Here is a 24111-nt window from a genome sequence, read left to right on the forward strand (position 1 = left end):
ATTTTCTTTTTTTACAATTTCCTCTTTCAACCATTTCTATGCACTCTCTTCCTTAATTGATCCCTGTGCCTGACACCTTCACTATTATCATCAAATTTCACTTTATTTAACTTGCTTCCCAAATTCTCTATTACTACACCTTTCTCCCATTTTTTAGTATTTCCATATAATCTAATCCAAACTAACTGTCCTACAGTATATTCCAATTCACTTCCACAATTTCCTCTACAACTACCTCAGCTTTACTGGGTATTAACATATCCAAAAACATCCTTACCTTCCGGCCTATCATTTTTTCCGCCGGAGACAAACCATCATTACCCATCGCATTATTATAATACAAATGCTTTACCCACATTTCTCCTTTTCCACTTTTGATTTTCTTCAACCATCCTTTAACCGTCGCTACCATCCGTTCCGCCTGTCCATTGGAACTGGGATGATACGGTGGCGTTAACACATGATATACACCCGTTTTTTCACAGAATCTCTTGAATTCTTCCCCGATAAAAGCTGGTCCACCATCCGATACCACAGTTTTCGGAATACCAAATTTCGCCCATATTTTTTTAAAATGTTTAATCACAATATTCGCCGTTAATCCGTGAATTTCTTCAAACTCTATCCATTTGGAGAACGCATCTACACTTAATATATACTTTTTTCCGTCATATTCGAAAAAATCAACATGACCCTCTCTCCTGGTTCTACAACTTTTGGCCATGTACTATTTTTATCCTTACGGGGCATGTCAGACCATGCATTACAAATCTCACATTCTTTTCCCAATTTATCAATATCCTCTTTCATTTTCGGCCACCATACGTACTCTCTTCCCCATTGTTTCATACGAGTAACTCCTTGATGACCCGCATGTATAACATTCAAAACTTTTTCCCTCAATTTCCCGGGTATAACAGCTCGGGATCCCCTCATAATACAATCGTCTACTATAGCTAATTCTGTTTCAATATTTTTGAAAACTTTATCATCATTTTTCCATGATCTCTTTCCCATTATACATAATTTAACTACCGCTAATTCTCTATCTTTCCTTGTAAACCTCTGTATGTCTTCCCATGTCGTTGGGCTACCCTTTATACTTCTCATTATCGTACGTACAAGACATTCTTCCCGGTTATCAATTTTCAAAACCATCGATTCATCCAAACTTTCACCTGCACCTAACCTTGACAAAATATCAGGTAACTGGTTCTCTTTTCCCCTTCGATTTTTTAAATCCAAATCAAAACTTCCTACTAACAATAACCATCGCTGAAGTCGAGGCGATAACATCAGCTCTTTGTTATCTTTCTTGAATAAGTGGATCAACGGCTTATGATCTGTAAAAACAACAAACTTCCTACCTATAAGGTATTCACGACATTTCGTTAATCCAAAAATCACAGCTAAAGCCTCCTGCTCTATCACCGAATACCTCTTTTCTATCTCTCGAAACACTCTCGAGAAAAATAAAACAGGTCTTTCCATTCCATCTATCAAATGCAACATCGCCCCACTTACTCCTCTATTACATGCATCTACAGCCAAAACTACTTCCAGATCACTATTAAAACATACCAGAATGGGCTCTTTCCCAATTTTCTCTTTTAACGTTCTGAACGCAATCTCTTGTTCATCTTTCCATTCAAAATGTACCCCTTTCCTTAATAATTCATATAAAGGTGCAGCTATTTCCGCAAAACTCGATATAAACCGATGGTAATAATTTACCATTCCCATAAACGACTGGACCTCTACTTTACTGGTCGGTCTATTCAAATTTGCAATACTCAACAAATTCTTATCTAACGGTTTTACCTCCATTCCATTAATCCTATGACCCAGATAAATCACTTCAGTCACTCCCAACACACTCTTTTCACGACTCGCCTTTAATCCTTTATTTCGTATTCTAATAAATACTTCTTCTAGCCTATCATCATGTTGTTTCATCGTTATCCCTACCACCAAAACATCATCCATATAATAAAAAACACCTTCTAAACCTTGAAAAACAGCAGCCATTGTCCGCTGAAAAATAGGGGCTGATACACTTAACCCAAATGGTAATCGACAAAATGTAAACAAGCCCTTGAATGTCGTAATCGTCAACAATTTCCTAGTCGTTTTCGCCATCGGTAATTGCAAATATGCACACGAAAAATCTATCTTGGAAAAATATTTTCCCCCTTTCAAACTGGCCAAGATTTCTTCTGTTCGCGGTAACGGATGTTTCACCTATACAACCCAAGGATTCAAGGTCACTCTAAAATCTGCACATAACCTCAATTTTCCATTGGCCTTTCTAACAGGAACCAACGGAGTCGCCCATTCACTGCAACCAATAGGACAAATAATTCCATCTCTCACTCAGTTGTTCAGCTCTTTTTCCATTTCAGTTCTCCATTCAAATGGAACTCTTCGCACCGGACAATACTGCGGTATAAAACCTTTCTTTAAACGGATATCAACTTCATAATCCACTAAACATCCTAATTTCTCCTCAAAAATCTTATTCATTTAAACTGCCACTGCAAGCTTCCAATTTTCCAAATTCAACAATTTTTCCTTTTTTTCTCCTCCATTAATCTTCTTTTCCTCTTTTTTCCTTACAAATTTCGCCGGAAAATTCTGTAACACTGGTATATCTTTCTTTCCATTATCCAGTTCCTTATACATTTCTTGACTAATAATTTTATCCTCTATTTCTTCTGTTTTGTGACTATTTCCATTTCGCCATTATTTTGCTCATTAATACATTTTCTACTAGGTATTTCCTTTTTTACCTCTCTAGAATCGTCATTTTCCATAATATTAACACTTTGCGACAACTCATTATATCTTACCTTTCTTTTTTTAACTGGAACTATCCGCATTTGAGGCATATTTGTTTTTTCCAACTCACCTTTTCGATTCCCCATCACACAATTTCCAATTATTTCACTCTTTACATGATAAAATTCTCGATTTTTTATTTCATCGTTCTGAACTTCAATCATTTCATCTCTTTTAATTTCATTTGAAAAGATACCCCAAAAAATTCCCACCCCATAATCGTATCCACCTTTTTATCAACAATCCACAAATTTAAATAATTAACTATATCATTTATTACAACCGGTACTTCAATTTTTCCTAGAACCTTTATTTCCGATCCGTCAAACTGTTTAACTCTCATCTCTTCTTTAATTATATTCTCCTCTGGCCAATATTTACAAAAATTTTCATAACCTACGATCGATATTGCCGCACCCGTATCCAATAACATCGAAATTTTTCTATTTCCTACAACTATTTCCACACGAGGACATTTATCCTTCTCACTTTTGTCCTCCAATTTTAAAATAGGGATTTTATAATCCTTTATAATTCCACCATTTACCAAATTTACATTTTTTTTACCTACTATATCCCTCTTAATTTCTACATCTCCATTCACACGAAATTCCATTTCATTCTTTAATGTAATACCCTCCATTTTATTACTTTCACTATCATCTAGTCACCTCTCTCGACATTCTATAGCATTATGTCCAGGGTTGTGCATTTGACCGGTCAAATACAATTCGGTCAATTGACCGATATTTGACCGGTCAAATATGGTCAAATTCAAATAAATGTTTTTTACACCAATATTAACTTTATTTTGCATTTATATAATATTATAATAAATCTATGTATAATAATAAATATCATAATATTTTTTAATTCATTCTATAGTCAATGTTTCACCCTCCGTGGCAGAGTCTTGTTCCGAATCATATTCAATATCATTATTTTCCTTAATATTTTTAATCAATCTTAAATTATGATACACTCTTACTAATTTTCCTGCTGTAGAAGCCTTTAATCTATTTCTGTTTTTCGTGTGAATATTGCCCCAAACCGACCAATTTCTTTCAGAAGAAGAAGTCGAACTAGGAAATGTTAGTAAAATATTAGCGACTTCTCTTAATGGGCAAGGTGGGCAAAATGCATTCCACCAACTTGAGACCGAAATTTGATTGTTTCTTATGGAAGTTACAACTTTCCACATATTATGGCTATTAAATATACCGCTTTTGCTTCTGAAATTTACTATATTACTCAAAATATTTTGATTATCACCACCTTGTAAAATACCCAATTCTTGTATTATATTACAAGCTTCATCAAATTCAGTATTAGCTCCCCTTGATATTGGGGGTCCAATAAATAAGCAGCATTGTGAGCACATGTATTTAGATCAGTTTTTCTCTTTTCAAACATAACCTTAATTTTTTTTTCTTTAGATGGAGAAAATATAGAATCATGGCATGATTGTATTATGTGTTTTTCCAAATTAAGCATCTCGTTTTTTACTTGGGCCAAAGTACATTTATCCCCTTGCACTTTCAACAATGAGGTAGCTAAAGGTTGGAGTATAGCTAAAAATTTTAAATTTTTCGTCCAAAATTCTTCGTTTAATATATTATTGGTAATTTATATGGGACAAATATCACAAACAGCTTCTTCAACAACTGATGCTTTTAGAGCTTTCTTGCATATTTGAATTTGCTCCATACATTTTATTGACGATGCCCATCTTGTTTGGCTAATTGTATTTAATATAGATGGTATGCCATGAAGATTCTTATTACGGGAAAATACTGCAGCTGGTATGTGTTTATTCTTGAAAAATTTAACAATTTTTTTAATTATTGAAATATGGTCACTGAAGGCGTTCAATCGTTCAAAATCGTGAAAGAATAACTGCAATGTATGCGCTGCACAACCATAACATTGTATATGATTATAAATAGATTCAGATTTTAGAATTCTCCAGGCTGCTTTCATGTTAGTGGCATTATCAGTAACTAAAGAATATACTTTTACCGGATTCAATTCATGAATTACATTTTTAAATTCCTGGACAATATAATCTGCCGTATGGCGATTTTCCTCAGTATTTAGAAATTTGTAGAACACTGGAACAGGCGTCATCACCATAAAATTAATAATACTCTCTTTTCTAATGTTGCTCCAGCCATCTGATACAATTGATAAGTAAGGAGCTTTATCTATTATATCTGCAACTCTCACCTCCATATCACCTGACGCTTTGTCTAGAAGATATCCAGCCAGCTGCCTTCTCCTGGGTAATGTGTAAATAGGACGTATTTTTATAAAAAATTCTTGGATGTAGGGATTTTCAGTGATGTGGAAAGGTAAATTGCTCGCATATACAGCCTTATGATCCAGCTCATTTTTTTCTTTGGGATTAATTCTATCTATGAAACCGCGGTTATACAAGATTGAGATTTATATTTAATCGCCTTGCTTGGCTTGTAGATTGGTTAGAAATAATGGAATCAAATTCTCCTGAGTCACAAAACAAAATATTGTTCATTTGATAATCATTCTCACTAATTTCACCCAATTCTTCATTAGAGTTAGACTTAGAAGTATTACAAATTACATTTGTGATATTTTTTGTAGAGGTTGATATTTTGGAATTTGAATAAAATTTTTCCTTAATTATAACAGGGCACATAGTACAGCTGCTTAATAAATGCTTGACCATTCTATCAACGTGGGTGATATAGGACATCTTGCAAAACTTGCACACCGCTTTAACTGATTTACCATCGCGTACTTCTTGAAAATGTTTCCAAACATGATGCTTTGGTTTGACCATAATCCCTAATATATTAAAATTTAACAAAAAATGATTTTGATTATTGTAAAGTTAATCAATCTTAACTATTTTATAATTATCGACCAATTATTCCAATAATTTCTTAATATTATAAATATAATATAATATATATAACTTTTTACCAGAATTGAATAATATTCTGTAAATCTAACCAGAACAATTAAAATGAAAATTAATTTTAAAAACCAAATATAGCAAGTGTAAGTAAAACAAATGAGAATTAATATAATTTATACTCGGTTAAATATTAAATAAAATTTAAATTTATTAAAAAATAAGAATGAAAAAATTATATTATGATTATAATAAATCGGGTATTTTTATTTTTTTTAAGAAAAATGAATTGAAAAAAATAAAGAAGTCGAGAAACAGCAATGATTAGGCAAAAAATAACTAAAAATATTACTATATTTAGAAAAATTACATATTTATTTTTAACAATAAAAAAATTCTTTTGTTTTTAACAATTCATAATACAAATAATTTTTTAAATAATTGTAACCTAATAAGATTAATAAACATGTTTTTAATGCTAGTTAATTATATCAAAATATTTATTCGCCATTAATATTTTAGAGTATTTGACCGGTCAAATACTCCTCCGGTCAATTGACCGACATGCCAACCCTGATTATGTCCTTCCTTTCTGCATTTAAAACACATAACTTCAACTTTATCTTCTTTCAACATATCATTATTCTGTAGCACTCTTACATTAGATGCTGGTGCTATGTATTTCACTGCCGGAAATGCTTCTCCATTTATCAGTTTTACATAACAATTCTCTTTAGCATGTCCTATTTTTCCACATCTTTCACATTGAAATGTTCTTTGATTATTTCCCATAATACGATAAGGCGGAACATAACATTTTTCACTACCATGTCCCATTCCTCCACATCTATTACATTTAATCGGTTGCTTGTTAAACATTGCACCGTTCTGAACACAATTTCTACTTATATGCCCAAATTCTCCACATGAATAACATTTTACATTTTGCATATTAATCTTCGGACGATTAAATCTATTTCGGAAAAAATTTTCTTTTTACCAATTTTCCCTTTCATTTCTCTGCAAATTCCTTGACGTATTATACTCTTTGAAATGATCGTATTCCTTATCATTTCTTCGATCATCTCCTTTGAAATCCCTTTCATTATACCTTCTCTCACAATTTTCTCCATGACTATAATTATTTCGTTTATTATCTCTCATTCCATTTTCATCTTTAATCTCTATTTCTACCTTATTATCAATATCTTTTCGTTCCTCTCCCAATCTAATAATATTGATACTTTTCCTCATTCCTTCTATCATATTTTCATTTAACATTTTCCATATTTCATCCTTTAAATTTAACATCTCTTCCGTAATTCTTTCCTTTTCATTAACGTTTTTTTACTTCCCTTTCATTTTTTCCTTTTTCAATTTCATTATTTTTCATTTCAATTTCCTCCGTAATTTTTATTCTATCTCTTTCTATAACTCTTTTTATTTTTTTCCGATGTATCATAATACCAATTATCCATAAACATATCACTACTAGAGCTATAATACAATTATTTCTCTGTGGAATCATTTCCACATACTTTTGAGTTTTTATACTTCTTTTATAATTAAACATTTATTCTTTATTCACAAATTTATAAAAAATTTATTAAAACTTTTATTATAAATATTTTTACATTACTAAAAGTTAAACAATATATTAACCCGAATATAATTAATAATATCAAAATTATATAAATGCACATCATTTTATATATTTCAAAAATTTCTTACCTTTTTATTTTTACGAATTTTTTATTTTCCACCGTGATTGTATCTTTTTATTAGTACACTGCGTCCACTATTACCCAGATATCTTGTCCGTGGCACCACTGTTTTATTTTGTTTTCCTTTTACACAATATTTTATTTATCTTTCTTTTTCACAAAATCAAAATTGTATATATCCAAAAGAAGAAAAATTACAATCTTCGAATCATAAAAAAACATTATTATTTCTTTTAAATAAATACAAAAAATATCTTTGACCTCTTTTCTTTTTCATATAAACATATAATATATATATTTGACATCATTTCTTTTTCATATAAAAATATAATATATCCTTGACATACTATAACAGATATTACCTATTTTCGGTTTTTCATTAAATTTAGTTTTTTTGACGCCATGAAAATTTCGTTTTGCCATAAATTACATGTACGCCCAGTAGCCGTTTATGGGCTAACTATTGTTAAAATATTATTTTTTGGTATGAAAAGGATATTTTGTGCAGCTGGATAAACATAAGAATTTGCTGGTCCTTTAGGGTGAAGAAAATTAATTATTACTTCATCTCTAATTACATTTACTTCTTGTACAAATCCTAACCACCAATCGTTTTCATATGCACATGTTACATATCCTCTAATCTCATCAATTATCAGATCCTCAATCAAATATCTTCACGTGGATATATTGACATTCGTTGCAGTCAGCAAAATAACAGGTGGGTAACGGGGGATTGCAAATCATTCTGCCTATAACATCTCTATAAGTTGTTAATGTATCCTCAACATTTTTAGTCAATGTTGCTAATTCTCAGCTTAAAATCATAAGTTTAATATTCTGATGTATGCTACAAACGCATACACTATGTGTTTCGCTTTTTTGGTCTTAAGCTAGCAAATTTCGAAAATCCAATTGTTAAGTTTGAATTACTCGCCTTAAAATGATTCTATAATTCTTTCAAATTATTAAGAACTAACCTTTTTTGAGCGTTCACTCGTTCCCCCTTTTCAATGAAAAATATGCAATCTTTTTTTCCTGGTAATACCCACTAACTTTATCAATGCAAAAAAATTTTTAAACAATATCAACTGTTTTTTGATTGAGATATTTTGCAGGCTTTCGATTTGGAGTTGAAAGACTCCCCTTTTCTTTTAAAATGATTTTGGAATTATATGCCATATGATATGTAGCGTTGAATGTCGTTTTTATTTTATTTGCGCTCCAATTAGGAGGCAGAATGGTCAGCAAATTGGGATATTGTAATTTCATGTTATTGAGTATATCATTATTATCTTTCGTATCCGAATCTGGATTGTTAATTATTATATCTGTAATCGCTTTTGTTAATTTTGCTGCCTTTTTTTGGATAATTTTTTTCGGTTAGTTTTTTTTTCTTAATAGGAGATATTCCTATTTCATTTAAAGTTATATTGATTTTATCTATTGATGTTGATGCTGTTATTTACATATTCACTATCAGAATTTATATTTTCGATATTTTTTTGGGATAACCTTTTACCGCATTTATCACAAATATAATGTTCAGCCTCAATGTTTGGATATTGTGACATCACGTCATGACTTTGCGCAGGTTCTTTTTATAATTAAAGTGTTTAGATTCTTTTAAAAGGATTTACGCATTTATATTTATACATTATAAATAATTTTAAGAAGAAAAATAATTAATATCAAAATATTTGTAAAATAAAAATTAATTAATATTAGGGCAGGTATATGAAAACTAGCTTTTATCTTTCAACAATTAATTATTATATTTTCTTGTATGAGATATCGGAATCTTAACTATCTTTTTAGGTAATTTAATCATTTATTAAAAACTAATTTTTACAAGTTATCAATATAGCAATAATAATAAGTAGTGATCTGCATCGAGCCTAATTTTTCAAGCCAGGGCCCAGCCCGAATTTATATAAATATAGAAATTAATTTTTATAATTACTCAAAATAAAAGACATATGTTATATGTCGTTTAGTTTCAATAAATAAAATCAAATATTTTTATTTTACATAAAAAATTCAATACAAAATTGATAAATTTATATTATTTAAGAAAGTTTCCAAGGTCCGACCCGACCCGGCTCGAATTTTTTTTCAAAATATTAGCCCGGCCCGAACTTGATTATTTAAATAGAATTATACCCAAAGCCCGTCCGGGCCGGGCCTAACTTTGCAAATCTCTAATAATAAGTAAGCCTATCAAACGATCTATATAATATTTTTCCTGATAGTAATGCTGGAAAATCTTATTATTTATGTTTAAAAGTGAAAAAAGTTTTAAAAAATAATAATTCTAACAAAACACGTTTTTATATAAAGGAGCGCCATCTATTTTTGAAAAAAATATTTATTTTTTGATTTTTTAAATCGTAATAAATAAAATACCCATAACTGTCCCAAGTTTAAATTTTTTTATGAATAGATATAAGGTTAGAGAATAAGAAAATATTAAATTCAAAAAAATTTGGAAAGCAAAACACCTGGAATTTTTATGTTTAAAATTTATAACGTAAATAAAAACCGCAACAATATTATTTCAAAAAAATCTTTAATATTTAATAAAAGACCTTTAACAGAGTTACAAAATGACATATAACTTATATTTTTAAAATCATTATTTTTTAACTTATCTCAATTTCAAAAAATCGTATTTTTTGAAAAAAGGTCATTTTTGGCATTTTTGACCATTGATATCTCTGGAACTATGAGTACTAGGAAGCTAAAATTTTGGATTCGAGGCTTTCAAATGATATTCTCTCAGTATACAAAATTTTATCGAAATTAAAAAGGTCGGGCCGAAAAGTTATCGATTTGGTATGGAATTACCCTTTTAGCTTTAGCTTTTTTAATATATTATTGAACATTTATTATCAATCATTCTTAATTCATAAGTTGAAATCCTCTTACATTTCGCTGTATACTGTTATATAAAACATCGTAGTTTAATTTTTTTTAATTAAGAATACGTTACCCATTTATTTTGAATCTTTGCCAGATTATTTTTTATTTGTTTAGCCCATTTACTTTTTATGAGTTTTCCTTCGAAATTCTTAATACGAAATATTGGATCAATACATTTCAGTTTATTTATGATAAAATTAATAACAATTAACAAATAATAGAGACCACAAATAAACAGATTAAATTAAGGTAAACAATAAAAGGTTTCTTATTTAAATCATTATAAAATTTTCGAAAGGTAAAGCTCCCGATTCCCCCTTAGAATAATTTTTTTAGTCCCCCCAAGAAGCGATTTTTCCTAATTATTTATTTATTACAAATATGGATGAATAAAAGCAATTTGATTTATTTTCTATTATTAAGCTGGGTAATTAAATAAATATATTTTAAAAATTTCAAATAATAAATAAATTATGATGAGAAATTTAGTATTCTTATAATTATTGAAAAAAGTCAATTGTATTTTCCATGTGTGCTAAAAGTAGTAGAATCAGCAATACTAAAATTAGTAATTTACTCCTCTTGATACTTGATAGGTTCCGTATTATCTTTTTTGATAATGATCAGAATTTTAATTTATCTATTATCAAGAGCCAAAAAATTTTAATATCTCTTAATATAGTTTCTAGTTTTTATAAAAAAATAAGTGATATTAAATTGTTTCTTTTGTTCATTTAAGGATAATAGTCCTGATTTTTAGAATGAAAATTTGAAGACAATGTAAAATTAAGGAATATTTAAATCCATGCAATTTTTAACAAAAAGAAAAATATAATAGCATTATTTTATTTTTTTATAACCCATAACTTTTAAAATACTCTCTTTCATTGTACAAGTTATCTTACAGGTTTTCCAAAAAAGGAAATTCCAATCAAAAAGGGAAAAGTTTAAATCATAAAAGGAAAAGGTGCGATCAAAGAATGAAAAGGGCCAATCATGAAAGGAAGTTCAATCAAAAAAGATTAAGGCCCTATCAAAAAAAAGTCCCAAAGGTTTAGGAAAAAGTCACTTAATAAAGGAAAAGTGTCAATTAAAAAAGGAAAATTCCCAAAAGGAAAGGAAAAGTGTCAATCAAATAAGGAAAATCGTTATTTTTTTAAATATTTTTTAAAAAAATTATAAATTCTTTTTCTTGTCGATTTTTATTATTCCTTCTTATTTTATTTCTAACTTTTATTTTTCTTACTATCTTTTCTCAATTTATTTTTTTTCTCATTTTTGATAATTCTTTTTAAAAATAATTTATAAATTTTCCTTGTTATTTTTCTTCACTTCTCTGCACCATTTTTTAACAATTCTTTCTTTTTTTTTCATCATACAATAACAATAATTTGACTTTTTATGATTTTTCTCCTCTATTGTTATCTTTTACATACATTTCTAACTTTTTCAATCTCTTTAAGTCATTTTAATCTTTATTTTCTGATCTTTTCTTAATTTTTTTTTCTTCTCATTTTTGATAATTTTTTTTGATAATTATTTTTAATTTTCACTTATAATTTTTATTTTTCAATGGCAGACAATTTTTTATATTAGAATTTTTTACATATTAAATTTTTTAATTACAATTACTGAATAATTAAATTAATCGTTTGGTTATAATATACCTTTTTAAAATTAAATAAGTTTGAACTATAATATCAAACGATATAAATTAATAAAATATAATCATTTTTAAATTCTTATTTTTAAAAGAAAAATAAAGTAAAGAAATCGTAAAAAGTTAGAAATAAAATATGAAGGAATAATGAAAATTTAAGAAAAATCGACAAGAAAAAGAATTTATAATTTTTTTAAAAAATATTTTTTAAAAAAAACGATTTTCCTTTTTTGAATGGGAAATTTCCTTATTTGATTGACACTTTTCATTTTTAATTGGACCTTTTCCTTTTTTATTTGACATTTTTCTTTTTTTGAATGAACCTTTTCTTTTTTTGATCGTGCATTTTCTTAAACCTTTGGGACTTTTTCTTTTTTGATTGACATTTTTCCTTTTTTGATTGGGCCTTTTCCTTTTTTTGGTTGAACTTTTTCCCTTGATTGGACCTTTTCCTTTTATGATTGAAACTTTTCCTTTTTTGATTGGGAATTTTCCTTTTTTGAATGGAAAACCCTGTATTTACGCATTACGTACAAACAAAAGTATTTTTTGATGCATGTTAATATAGTGTGATTCCTTGCAAGCAACTTGATAATAGATTAAGTATTTTTTATATTTCAATATATTAAAAATAAATATATTTTCATAACAGTATTTACTTATTAGCTGAATAATAAATATTTGTAGAAAATAAAAGTTGCGAAAAAGCTTATGACGAAACCTATTTTTAAAAAAATTTTGTAACTTATAAAATATAATTCGCTTATAAATTTATAATCTTGGTGTAAATTTTTAAAATTTAAACTGGGATTTCATTAACTTTATTTAAATCAGCAAATATTTTATTTAACATGATTTCCTTTGATTTTAAGAATAGGTTATAACTCAAGTTTTCTAAATTCCAATAAATTGTAAACAATAAATTTTCAATCACTTTCATTTTTTTTAAACGGCAGCAACAAAAGATATCATGTGAAAGGGTTCTTTGTTTCGCATAACCAACAACACGCCTCGTTAAATAATCTATGTTCCTTTTATCAGACAGGATTTCCAAGAGTTAATATCAAGTTTTCTTCTCAATCTAATCATCTAGGTAACACGGGAAATTTAGATACTTATTTGACAGACAGTGCCAATCAGTTGCAACCCAAAAAGTCATTATCCATGAATGACTTATACTACCAGTTAGATTCTTTAGACTTTTGTATCAAGTCTAAAACTAGATTAAACGAGGAAATAACCGAAACAACTCATTATTACAGTGACAAATTTAATAAGCGGATCGCGAATAAAATCTTTAACAGCGGGAAAGTAATTTTTAAAAAAAATTCGGATTTTATTGAAAAAGATGTTTTTGAATTCACGAAATCGAAAGAACCACTATGTTGTAGAGATTCGGTCAGCCATCAAACAACTGGCTTCAAAATAAATCAAAATAACAATTCAAATCATGACAACGAAGAAGGTAAAGTTGGTAAACTCATTGCTCTTTTTGAATCTGAGCGGAGCCTCCCTTATTTTAAAAAATGCCAGATGCCTGCGCTCAAAAATTTATCTACATCGACAAACTTCAATCAATATTACGACGCGAGCGTTGAAACAAATAATAATAAAACGTCTAACGAAATTAACGATACTCTCAATTATAGCAAAGTTAGTCTTGTCAAAGTGGGTCAAAAATTTGACAAAACGAAAATTCTAAGTAAATTCGAACGATCTCTTTCCCTGGCTCAACTTAAAGAGAAATTAAGCCAACTATCAAGGGAGAGGGAAGGTTTTGATTATTCCGGACCAATTTACGAAAATGTAGAAACTATTAGGAGATTTTACCAAAGTTTTTATTGAATTTCTAATAGAAATTTGCATAATGTGACTAATAATCTTTATAGGCGCGTAGCCAGGAATTTCCTACAAGGTGGGGGGGGGGGGTGATTTTTATTAAAATATTTTTTGGGACATTAGAAGCTTATTAGAATTAATTCATATTTTAAAAAATGACAATTTCAAAGAACACAAATAATTAAATATTGGAAAATACAAAATATGAGCCAATATATTATTATTAATAAATATTAAAGCTATATAAACCAATATGTAGATCACAGTTAAATATAGAATTAAACATATAATGATTTAAAAAGTTAATCAAAATATCGTTTATAAATAATAATTTAATCTTCTTTGCGATTGCGCCAGTTTTTAAACAATTTGCTTTGTATTGAAGCTAGCCCATTCAATCGATTTTTAAGATGTCATACTTTTGAGATGGGTGTATATTCTGGGTAATGAAGAAAAGATCCTCTCATATGTGCTTGTACTAATTGGTATTGTTGCAAAAATATAATAGTAATTTTTTATATTTGGGAAAATATATTTTAAATGTAATAATATATCAGCTTTAGATAAAATATCTTGTTCAGGCCATTTTTGATATTTCTTTAAGGCATTCATAATAGGCTCTTCTAGATCCAAAAATGCTGTAACTGCTTTGTCGAGGTTCAATCTAGTCGGGTATACTTTTTGCAGTTTTTCTTCTAGCGCAAGAAATCTCAAAAATAATTCTATTTAGAATATTCTGTCTCTTTAGATGTCTGAACATTTCATTCACTCAAAAATTTTACGAATCATTGTTATTAGTAGAGATAAATTAATATAGAATTTTTTATCCATCTGTTCGTGGGATAAAATATTAATACACAAGGAATAAATATTTAATTTAATTTTAACTTTTTCCTAAAAAGAATACAATATAACATATTTGAAATAGAATACTTTGCAATTCACAATTCATGTAAACCTTTTGTTTTTCCAAAAAAAAATTGCTAAGAGGGGGGAGGGCGACTTTCTCCCTCCATTCCCGCTGGCTACACCTGGGCTTTTAACTCTATGAGGTTATATTTAAGAAATAGATTTATGTGGCTTCTTTACTATGCTATCTTTTTATATATCTCTTTTTTTATCTTGGCCATTCCATGACAAATCGATCTAAAAAAGATAATTTTTGTGGACCTATTTCAAATCTTATGAAACTTTGCATGATGATAATATATGTTGTGAGATCCTCTACAATTTTCTAACTTAATTAGTTCAAGGATATATGGCGGGTTAAAGTTAAAAAATAGCGTCCTCTTCCTAATTTAGAAAAATTGATTAAAATAAAGTACTTAAAATTAAAAATATAAATGATAGAAGCCTATATTTGGTATAGATAGCCCTCTTCTCCTCGGAAAAGGCAAAGGTTGATTCTGATTGAGGCTAAAATTTTCAAAAAATTTATATTTATTGAATATATATACATTTATATTAAAAAAATTAGGTTTGGAAAACTTATTTTTTTAGTTGTTTAATTTTTTATCGATAGAAAAAGTAATTATAGGTGGCGATAACTAAAAAAATTGTAATTATTATTATTTTTAAATATAATTAAAAACAACATGTACTTAATTTTAAATAAAATATGAAATATTATTTTGCCTTTGATCTCCATTTTGTTGAAGTTTTGTTTTGAAAACATCCGTGAATAAAGCATATAAGTACGCCCTGTTGCTGTTTGGGAATTAATTTCTATAATATTATTGACAGGTACATAATTTATCTTCATTAGGTGGTAGTGAAATAACCACATGTATCTTTTGCATTCCAATCATTGCGCATAAAATTTTATCTTTTAAATTCGTCTCTGGCTGTTCCACCTTAATACTTTTTGAATTCGCCCATGTCATTTTTTTGCTTTTGGGTAATTTATTTCCAATAAAATTTAATGGGAACTTCCTTGAAATCTTGCAATGAAACATTAAAACTCTCAATGATACTCGTAGAATTAGAAATAATGTAACAATATTTGGCAGTAATTTCCTTAATTTTTGGTATCCTTTTTACAATGCCAATAACAAGAAAACGCACAAGCGATTGAATTTTAAAATAACCTACTTCAGAAGTAATAGATTAATAAATCAAAACCTTAAAAACAGGACAATATCTCTTTTAAAGAAATATGAAGCCACTACATGAAGTAGGCTTAATTCTAAATCTATTTCAAGAGTAAGTTTTAAACAGACGATGATAAGCCAGATATATAAAACAACTTGAAAATTGCTAAATTATTTAAAATTGGATGATATGCATAAGACAATGCAATCATTTTTATCTTTTCCAATTCATCCTGCAGAAATAAAAAACAGCATATTCTAAATGAAACACATAGAGAATTTATAGATTATTCTGATTCTGAGCCAACCGTATCTACCGATGAAATATATGAGGATGAATTTAAAAGATTCATCGTTAAAAAATATCTATGAAAATATATAGAAATTTTGGAAGCAGGAAAATTCATTTCCTTTTTTGAGAAAATTTTATTAGCCTCGGCAAGTTCGCAAGGAAATATTATTTTTCCATTTACCAATAATGCCTTATTAGAGGAAAGACGAACACAATAGAAATAAAAAAATATGGACATTCTTCTTTTTTTAAAAAAATTTTTGATTTAATGGTAATTATTTTGTTTAATATGGAAACAAAGAAATAAAAAATTATAATAGAATAAATTCAAAAAAGCATGAAAGTAGCATAAAAGTTTTGAAAATTTAGAAAAAATTTAAAACCATAAATTTTTCGGGCCAATATATTTTTTCGTGAGCGGACGAGTTCGGTTTAAAATTTTTATCAGCAAACGTGAAAGGTAGTGTTGTAACGGCTCGATTTGTGGAGCCGATTTTTAAAAACGGCTAACTAATTATTTAAGCCAAAAATATATTGCCTAAACCTCGAGATTTCGCGAAAAGATGTCCAAACCTTTATGGCAATGACCAAAATCTACAGGCTTACGTGATAATTTTTTTGAATAGAATATTGAGTGAGTCGTTTTTAAAAATCGAGCCGTTTAATAACACTAGTGAAAGGGCGTGAACTTTTTTTGCCACCGAGAGCGAGCGTCTTCATATTTTACATATTAAAAATTGCTGTTATGTTATATATATATTTTTTTTAATTATATTAAATAAATGCAGTTCACACTGATAAATTATATAAACAATTCAATCAATCAATAGATTCGACATTACTTTTAAATCTTATATATTTTTGAGGGCCAATTTTCCTTGGGTATGGGGTTTGTTTTTCCTATTACGTGTCATTTTCTGACATATATGAATATGATTATCTAGACAAATAATAATAACATATTTTTAAACAATTACTTTAAAAATTAAAATGATATAAATTTTTATTTATTGATTACATTTCTTCCTTTTTAAATTTATTACAATTAAGACTTTAACCAAAAAAAAGAATGATGTTAAGAGTGAATTCTTTATTTTTTTTTCTCTTTAGCTTTCACCTTTTCTGGTGGTAAGCTCCTTCAATATCTCTCTCCACTTTATGTTATATATACTATCTATCTAATTTATACTTCTTCATATTGGCTCTAACTTTATGTGCCCATTGAAGTTTTGACCTTCCTCTTTTACATTTGCCCATCACTTCCAAACTCTCAACCTTATTTCCTATGTAGTTCATAAGCCTTCTCATTGTGTGCCCATACCACCTAAGTCTGTTTACCATTATCTTAGTCTTAATGGGCACTACCTTTAAACTACCTAGTATTCTTGTACTGCGCACTTTATCCTTTCTTGTTACCCCAGCAATCATCCTCAGCAATCTCATCTCCATAGTTTGTAGACTTCTCTCGTCTGATTCTTTGGTTGGCCATGTTTCCGAACTATATAGAATAGTTGGTTGTACTATGGAACTGTAAATTTTTCCCTTCAATTTGTGTGGGGGGATTCTTTTGTCAAAGAGCACTCCAGATAAAGATCTCCACTTTAACCATCCTTAATTAATTTTACTCTTTCTCTATTGTGCCGTTTGTTTGTATAGTGGAGCCCAAATATTTGCAGCTTTGAATTGCCTATATCTGCAATTCATAATGCTCTCTGTTTCATCTCCTATCACCATATACTCCGTCTTTTCTCTATTTACTTTTAGTCCATGCTTTTCTAGGATATTTATCATACTCACTAATCTTTCTTTCATTTCATCCTTGGATTCGGCAAGTATCACAATATCTGCAAATATCATATTCCACTGGACTGTTTGAGGTATAGTGATAATACATCTATTACTCTAATCAGGAGAAGTGAGCTGAGAGCTGACCGACCATTGTTATATGGCCCATATACATATCCTGTTTTATTCTTATATATTTTTCGGGAACCTTTTTTTGGCGTAGCGCTCACCAGTTAAGTTTTCTTGGGATTCTATCGAAGGCCTTTCTAGATCGAGAAAGACCATGTGTAGCTTTTTGTTATTTTCGCTCATTTGACTAATTGCGTGGATTGCATCAGTTGTTGATCTTCCAGGCATAAAACCAAACTGAGTCTCTCTTATTTCTATTATGTCTCTTTATTTTTTCGTAGAGTTTAAGACAGTGTGACATTAGTTTTATGCCCCTGTAATTGTGACAATTGTGTGGATCCCCTTTATTTTTGAGAATAGAAACTAGATAGCTCTGCCTCCATTTTTGAGGAATCTCTTCATTTTCCAGTATTTTATTGTTAGTGCTTTAAGGCTTTCTATTGGAATATCATTTGGACACCTAGCTTTGTTGTTTTTCATATGCATGAAGCATGTGGTTATTTCTTGTTTTGTTATTGGTTGTACAAGGTTTTGACATGGGGAGTGTTCATCTAGATGTATGTGGGGATTAAAGTTGAGAAGCTCCTGAAAATATTCTTTCCATCTAATTATTATTTCTTTTTCCTTTATTATCAATTTCCCATCTTTATTTTTGATTACTTTCGGAGCTCCGTTTATATCCCTAGAAATCTTTTCTCGCTGTTTGGCTAATCTGTATATTTTATTTTGCCCTTCTTTGGTATGTAAATCTTCATACATGTCATCATATGCCACAGCTATGGCCCTAGCCACCGCCTTTGTAGATATTCTCTTGAATTTTTTGTAATTTGTATTGTCATCTGGGTTTTTATATTTGTACCATATTTTATATATGGCTTTTTTCTCCTGTATAATGATTTGTACCTCTTCATTCCACCACCATAGTTCTTTGTATGATTTGTTGCCTGCCCTTGTCAAGCCTAGTGTCGATTTGGCAGTGTCTATTTGAGTGGATTTATTTGAGATATGTAAAACCATGACTAAGTAGCTTGTGTTGCGCGGCGATATCTTCTCCTGGGTGGACTTTGCAGTCTATTACATCTTTTAATCTTCGCGAGAGATTAGCATGTAATCTATCTGTGTTTTCCTTGTACCACTTTCATATGTTATTAAATGACTGTCTTTTTCCTATAGTAAGTGTTGGTTAAGGCAAGGTCGAAGGCTTGCGCAAATTTCAGTACATGTTCTCCTTCATCATTTCTTTCTCCATATCCAAAACCACCATGCCTTTTATAGCTGTCTCTTGCCTTTCCCACATGCGCATTTAAGTCAAAACCTATTATGACTAGGTCATCCTTAGGAATTTCCATTACAGCTTCATCAAAAAAAGCTCTAAAGTCATCTTTCTCTTCTTCTTTGCAACCCGTTTGAGGAGCATATACTGAAAGGATGTGTAGTATTGATTGACCAATGCAGAGTTTTATCTTCATTAGTCTATCAGAGATCCTATTAACTTCTACCACTGAGGAGGTTAGATCTTGACTGAGGATGATGCCGACACCGTTCCTATTGCTAACAATTCCATTATAGTACAATTTATACCCATATCATTAAAGTCTTCTGACCTTTCCATTTAGTCTCTTGTATGCACGCTATATCAACTCTCTTGTTCAACATTGATGCCAATTCTCTCGTCTTACCTTTAAGTGTCCCAATATTCAAACTTGCTAACCTTGTCTTCTTTGCTTTGACCTTTATTTTACTTTTCACAGGATGGAGGTCTACACCCTGCGCGTCGCTTAGATGGAACGCCCTAGCTTTCATATTTTCATTTATGTCCTTCATTTTTGTTTATTGGACCAGTATCCTTAGCACCCAGCTGTCAAGGCCTGTCGGTGACCGGGGTGTCATCTCTAAGCTCCGAAATTCATCTTACCATATGTCTTTACACATCAGTCATCGAAGAAAAACCTGAAAATTTTTATGTTCCTTACTAGGATTGAACCTGGGACTTTCTGTTTCCAAGCATATATTATAACCCACTAGGCCACCCCGGAGATAAGAGTGAATTCTTTATAAGGAATTAAAATAAAACTTCAACTAAACATACGCGGCCTCTGATAAAATTTTACATTGATTGAGCAATATAGTTCATCTTTTTTTATAATAGAAAGTTTTTATTTTTGTTTGATATCAGAAGAATTAGCTTTAATAAACTTATTTTAATTTGGTTAAAAACCATCCTCCAACCCCGACTTTATATGAAACTTCTTCTAGTCCAAAAATTGCACCAAAGATGAATGTAGCGATCGAAATGAAAGAACATATAGTCACCGATATCTAAAACACAACATACAAATATATTTTTGAGATTTGATGATGATATATCTTATGAACATTATGTTAAAAACATTTTGATAGAATTCGCTTTTATTTACAAATGAAATATGTACTTACACCTTACTCCTAATTTTATCTGCATGTGAAAAAGTGAGTTTTATTCAAATGTTAACAAAAAATCTTTGATGGTCTTAAGATCTTTTCTTTCGAAAACTTACTATGAATATCACAAAATTGAAGATATATTATATTTTCAATTTTTTTTAAACTTATTTAGATATTTAGTTGTTTTAAGGGATAATAAATTAAATCTTTCGTGATCGTAACATTTTTAATAATTTTTATCTTTAGTGATTTTTTTAAAAAAAATCATTTGTGAAGATCATTTTATGATTATGAGAATAAAAAATTTAAGGGATCTTACAGGTGGTATTTTTAATCTTTATTATTTTAATAAATTAAATAAAATTTCATTTTATATTGAGTAAGTTTAAATTTGACAAATCGTCATTTTTTAAATTCTTATGCTTTTTTGAATAAATAAGGTTAAAATTAAATATATTTATATAACTAGGTTAAATTATCATTTCGAAGATTTTAATATAAATTTAGAAATCTTCTATGTCCGTAACGTTTGAATCTTTTTTATTTTGGCTGGGCAGGTAAAAAGTAGAGATGCCCTTCGAGGTAATAGATAATAGAAAGACAATTATTTTTCAGCCTAGTTTTTGTAAAATAATAATTTTATTTTGCCTATAATTTTAAAGATAAATTATGATCGTCTACTATAATCATTCATTCATAATTACTATAAAAATCAAAATTTCAATGCTTTGGCTCAAGTAGAACCGGAGTTATAGGCCTTCAAAGTCTATTATTGACTCCATCTTGGTTTTAATCTCAAATTACTAATTATTAGTTATAATTTGCTTATAAAAAATTATAGAAGGCGCTATCGTTAAAAATTCATAATGTATTATTTATAAAAAGCAAATTATATTATAAATAACTGGAGTTTTAAACGCTACTTTTTAAAAAGAGCTAGCAATAAAAATGTTGAGCCTAATAAATTAATTAAACGCTCAAAATTCATAAGCGGCCACTTGTTAAATTGAGCTTCGACATTTAGCTTTAATGATTGCCAATTTCTTTGAGTCATAAAAACTAAGTTTTGATTCATTTATAGAATGGAATTGCAAGTATTTCCATATTTTCCTTGAGAGCTTGGTTCTTAAAGTTTCTTTCTTATCTTCTTTTTTAATTAAATTTTAGGGGAAGCCGGGGAAAACGATTGGTATTTTGCATTTTTACCATAATATCTTGAAACTAACAAAACCGCACAAATTATATATTTATAAGTAGTCAAATTCTTCATCTACAAAATAAAAAAAAATATATTTATTTACCTATAAGATTTTAGGAGCCGCGATTAATTATGTGAAATGTGTCATTTTGCCCCATGCCCAAGGTAAAATGATTTAAATTTAAAATTAATTTGAACATAACTGTTCTTTAATTGAACAAAATATTGCAATTTTGGAAGCTATTCATCATTTTTAGTATAAACTATACAATACAATACGGAATGTAAAAAATTACATCCAAAATCGCACATTTTGAATTTGCCCATTTTAGGCACATAGTACATTTTAATTATTCTTCCCCTTAGCGACTATTCATAAATTTTATTCCAAATAACAAACTATTTATTAATGTCCCTTGCACAAAATTATTTTTTAGTGTACATATTAATATCTAATGATCTTTTTACAGCTTAAATCCGATGGAACATTTTAACCGTTTTACCCATAGCAACTCCCCAATATATATTGTGTAAATCATTATAGCGTGACTTCTAGTTACGCTATAAACTTTCGATAAATTTTATTTTATAGCTAAGGCTTTAAGAAAAGTGTATTCAAATTTTTAAATTCTGAGCCTTAATATATTTTGCTACAAGCAAAAAAATTAGGTGATTTTTATAATTTTTGGGTAAAAAACGGTTTTTTGGCAAAATTAGATATAAAAATACATGTTCAAACCAAATTTAAAGTCTAAAGAGTTAAGAAATTATTCGCGTTAACATAGTTACTCCGTCAATCGCCTTACCCCTGTTTCCCCTATGTGTTTTCAATAGATTTAGGTCAGGATTTGACCTTGGGCATTTTAAAGTCGTAATTTTTTTTAATGAATTTGGATGTAGACATGGGGTTCCATCATAGAAGGATGGAGATTTATTTTTCGCTTAAATATAAAAAAATTTAATCAAATTATTATACTAAGATTAGCTCATTGTATGAATATGTAAACAGGTATTAACATAATTATCTGAATTTAGAATTGACCATTTTGATTGAAATGCCGATTGTTTTATATGATTTTTTTAACATACTATTTTCCCTCATTGTGGTTGATTTTAGACGTCGAAGATAATTGCTTTTAATTTAATAAACTTTTCTGACGATTGAATGACTCAATTTAAATTCTAGATATTTTTCTTAAATATTCCTTTCAAATGATATTGAACAATAAAAGTCGAATTTTATTAGATGTTGCCTTCCCGGACTTTAGAATTGTAATTTAGATTGAAAAGGGTTAAAAATAATTATATAAGATGGCTGAGATAAATAAACAGAGGATAATATAATTTACAAAATAGAAAAATTGAAGGTGGCCGAACATTGAAGCGAGTAGCGTGGCCACAGAATTGTGATGTATTTTTTCAAATATGATTAATTCCAGAATATTATAATTTATTAAATTTTGCATTTCAGAAATATTGTACAACCCTTCCACTCAGTTACCTATTAGCTCTTCTAGTTTCGGTGAAATTAAGTAAAACTGTTATTGTTTAGCATATATCAGGCTTTCAGGAACTAACCCAGTATCGGTTTGATTTTATGAAGTGGTCAGTTTTCAAGTGGGTTTTCCGTTCGGTGATTTATTTTACTATTTAAAAATAAATATGAATTTTAGAAAAGAAAAAGTAAAATATTATTTAAATTTCTAGGTGAAGCTAACTGGCAGAGTTGTTAAAGTATCTAGATATAAAAATATGGTATCTGTACCTGGATAGATTTTTGATTAAAGTATCTGTATATAGATATTATTTTAGAGATATCTGTATCTGTTTTAAAATACATTTTGATATACTTTTATTTAACGCTTTTTTATATTACCCAAGCCATTTTAGATGATTTAATAACTGATTTTATTATTGATAGCATTCAGCCATTTTCAGTTGTTGGAAATCCATCATTTATAAAAATGATCAAATTAGCTCCACAAAAAAATATAATTTCCAGACAGACAGTGTGTTAGAATTTCATAAAGATGGGAGAATGAAAAGAAAGAAATCATTAAAAGTCTCATAGAACCATAGTTAATATGCGCAACAGCAGATTTTTGGAGTGCCTATCGCCGGTATAGCTAACATTTAAATTTGTATAATAATTTAATTACAAACAAATTATTTGAGCAGTTTTAAGAAATGTTAATTTTTAGTTCATACATAGGAGTCACTGCACACTATAGATCCACAAGTTTGGAAAAAATGTAGCGTTGGTGTTATATTTGAATGTTTATATATATTTTAAAAGGTTACGCTATTTGAATTA

The 24111-nt window shown here is 28.9% G+C and overlaps 1 protein-coding gene across 3 annotated transcripts in view; it reads left to right on the forward strand.

Annotated features, from left to right (window-relative positions):
- Positions 1-20470, forward strand: part of LOC135932026 (uncharacterized) — a 30963-nt gene extending 10493 nt beyond the window's left edge. For all 3 annotated transcript variants that reach the window (XM_065469368.1, XM_065469370.1, XM_065469369.1), the window contains 2 exons: positions 12997-13874; positions 20432-20470. In XM_065469368.1, the coding sequence (XP_065325440.1) occupies positions 13205-13874; positions 20432-20454 (693 nt within the window). In that variant the 5' untranslated portion in view covers positions 12997-13204 and the 3' untranslated portion in view covers positions 20455-20470. The remainder of the gene's footprint in view (positions 1-12996; positions 13875-20431) is intronic.
- The last annotated feature ends 3641 nt before the right edge of the window (positions 20471-24111 follow it).

Source organism: Gordionus sp. m RMFG-2023, chromosome 1 (genome assembly GCF_954871325.1).
Source record: "Gordionus sp. m RMFG-2023 chromosome 1, tfGorSpeb1-WG-v2, whole genome shotgun sequence".
Taxonomy (NCBI): domain Eukaryota; kingdom Metazoa; phylum Nematomorpha; class Gordioida; order Chordodea; family Parachordodidae; genus Gordionus; species Gordionus sp. m RMFG-2023.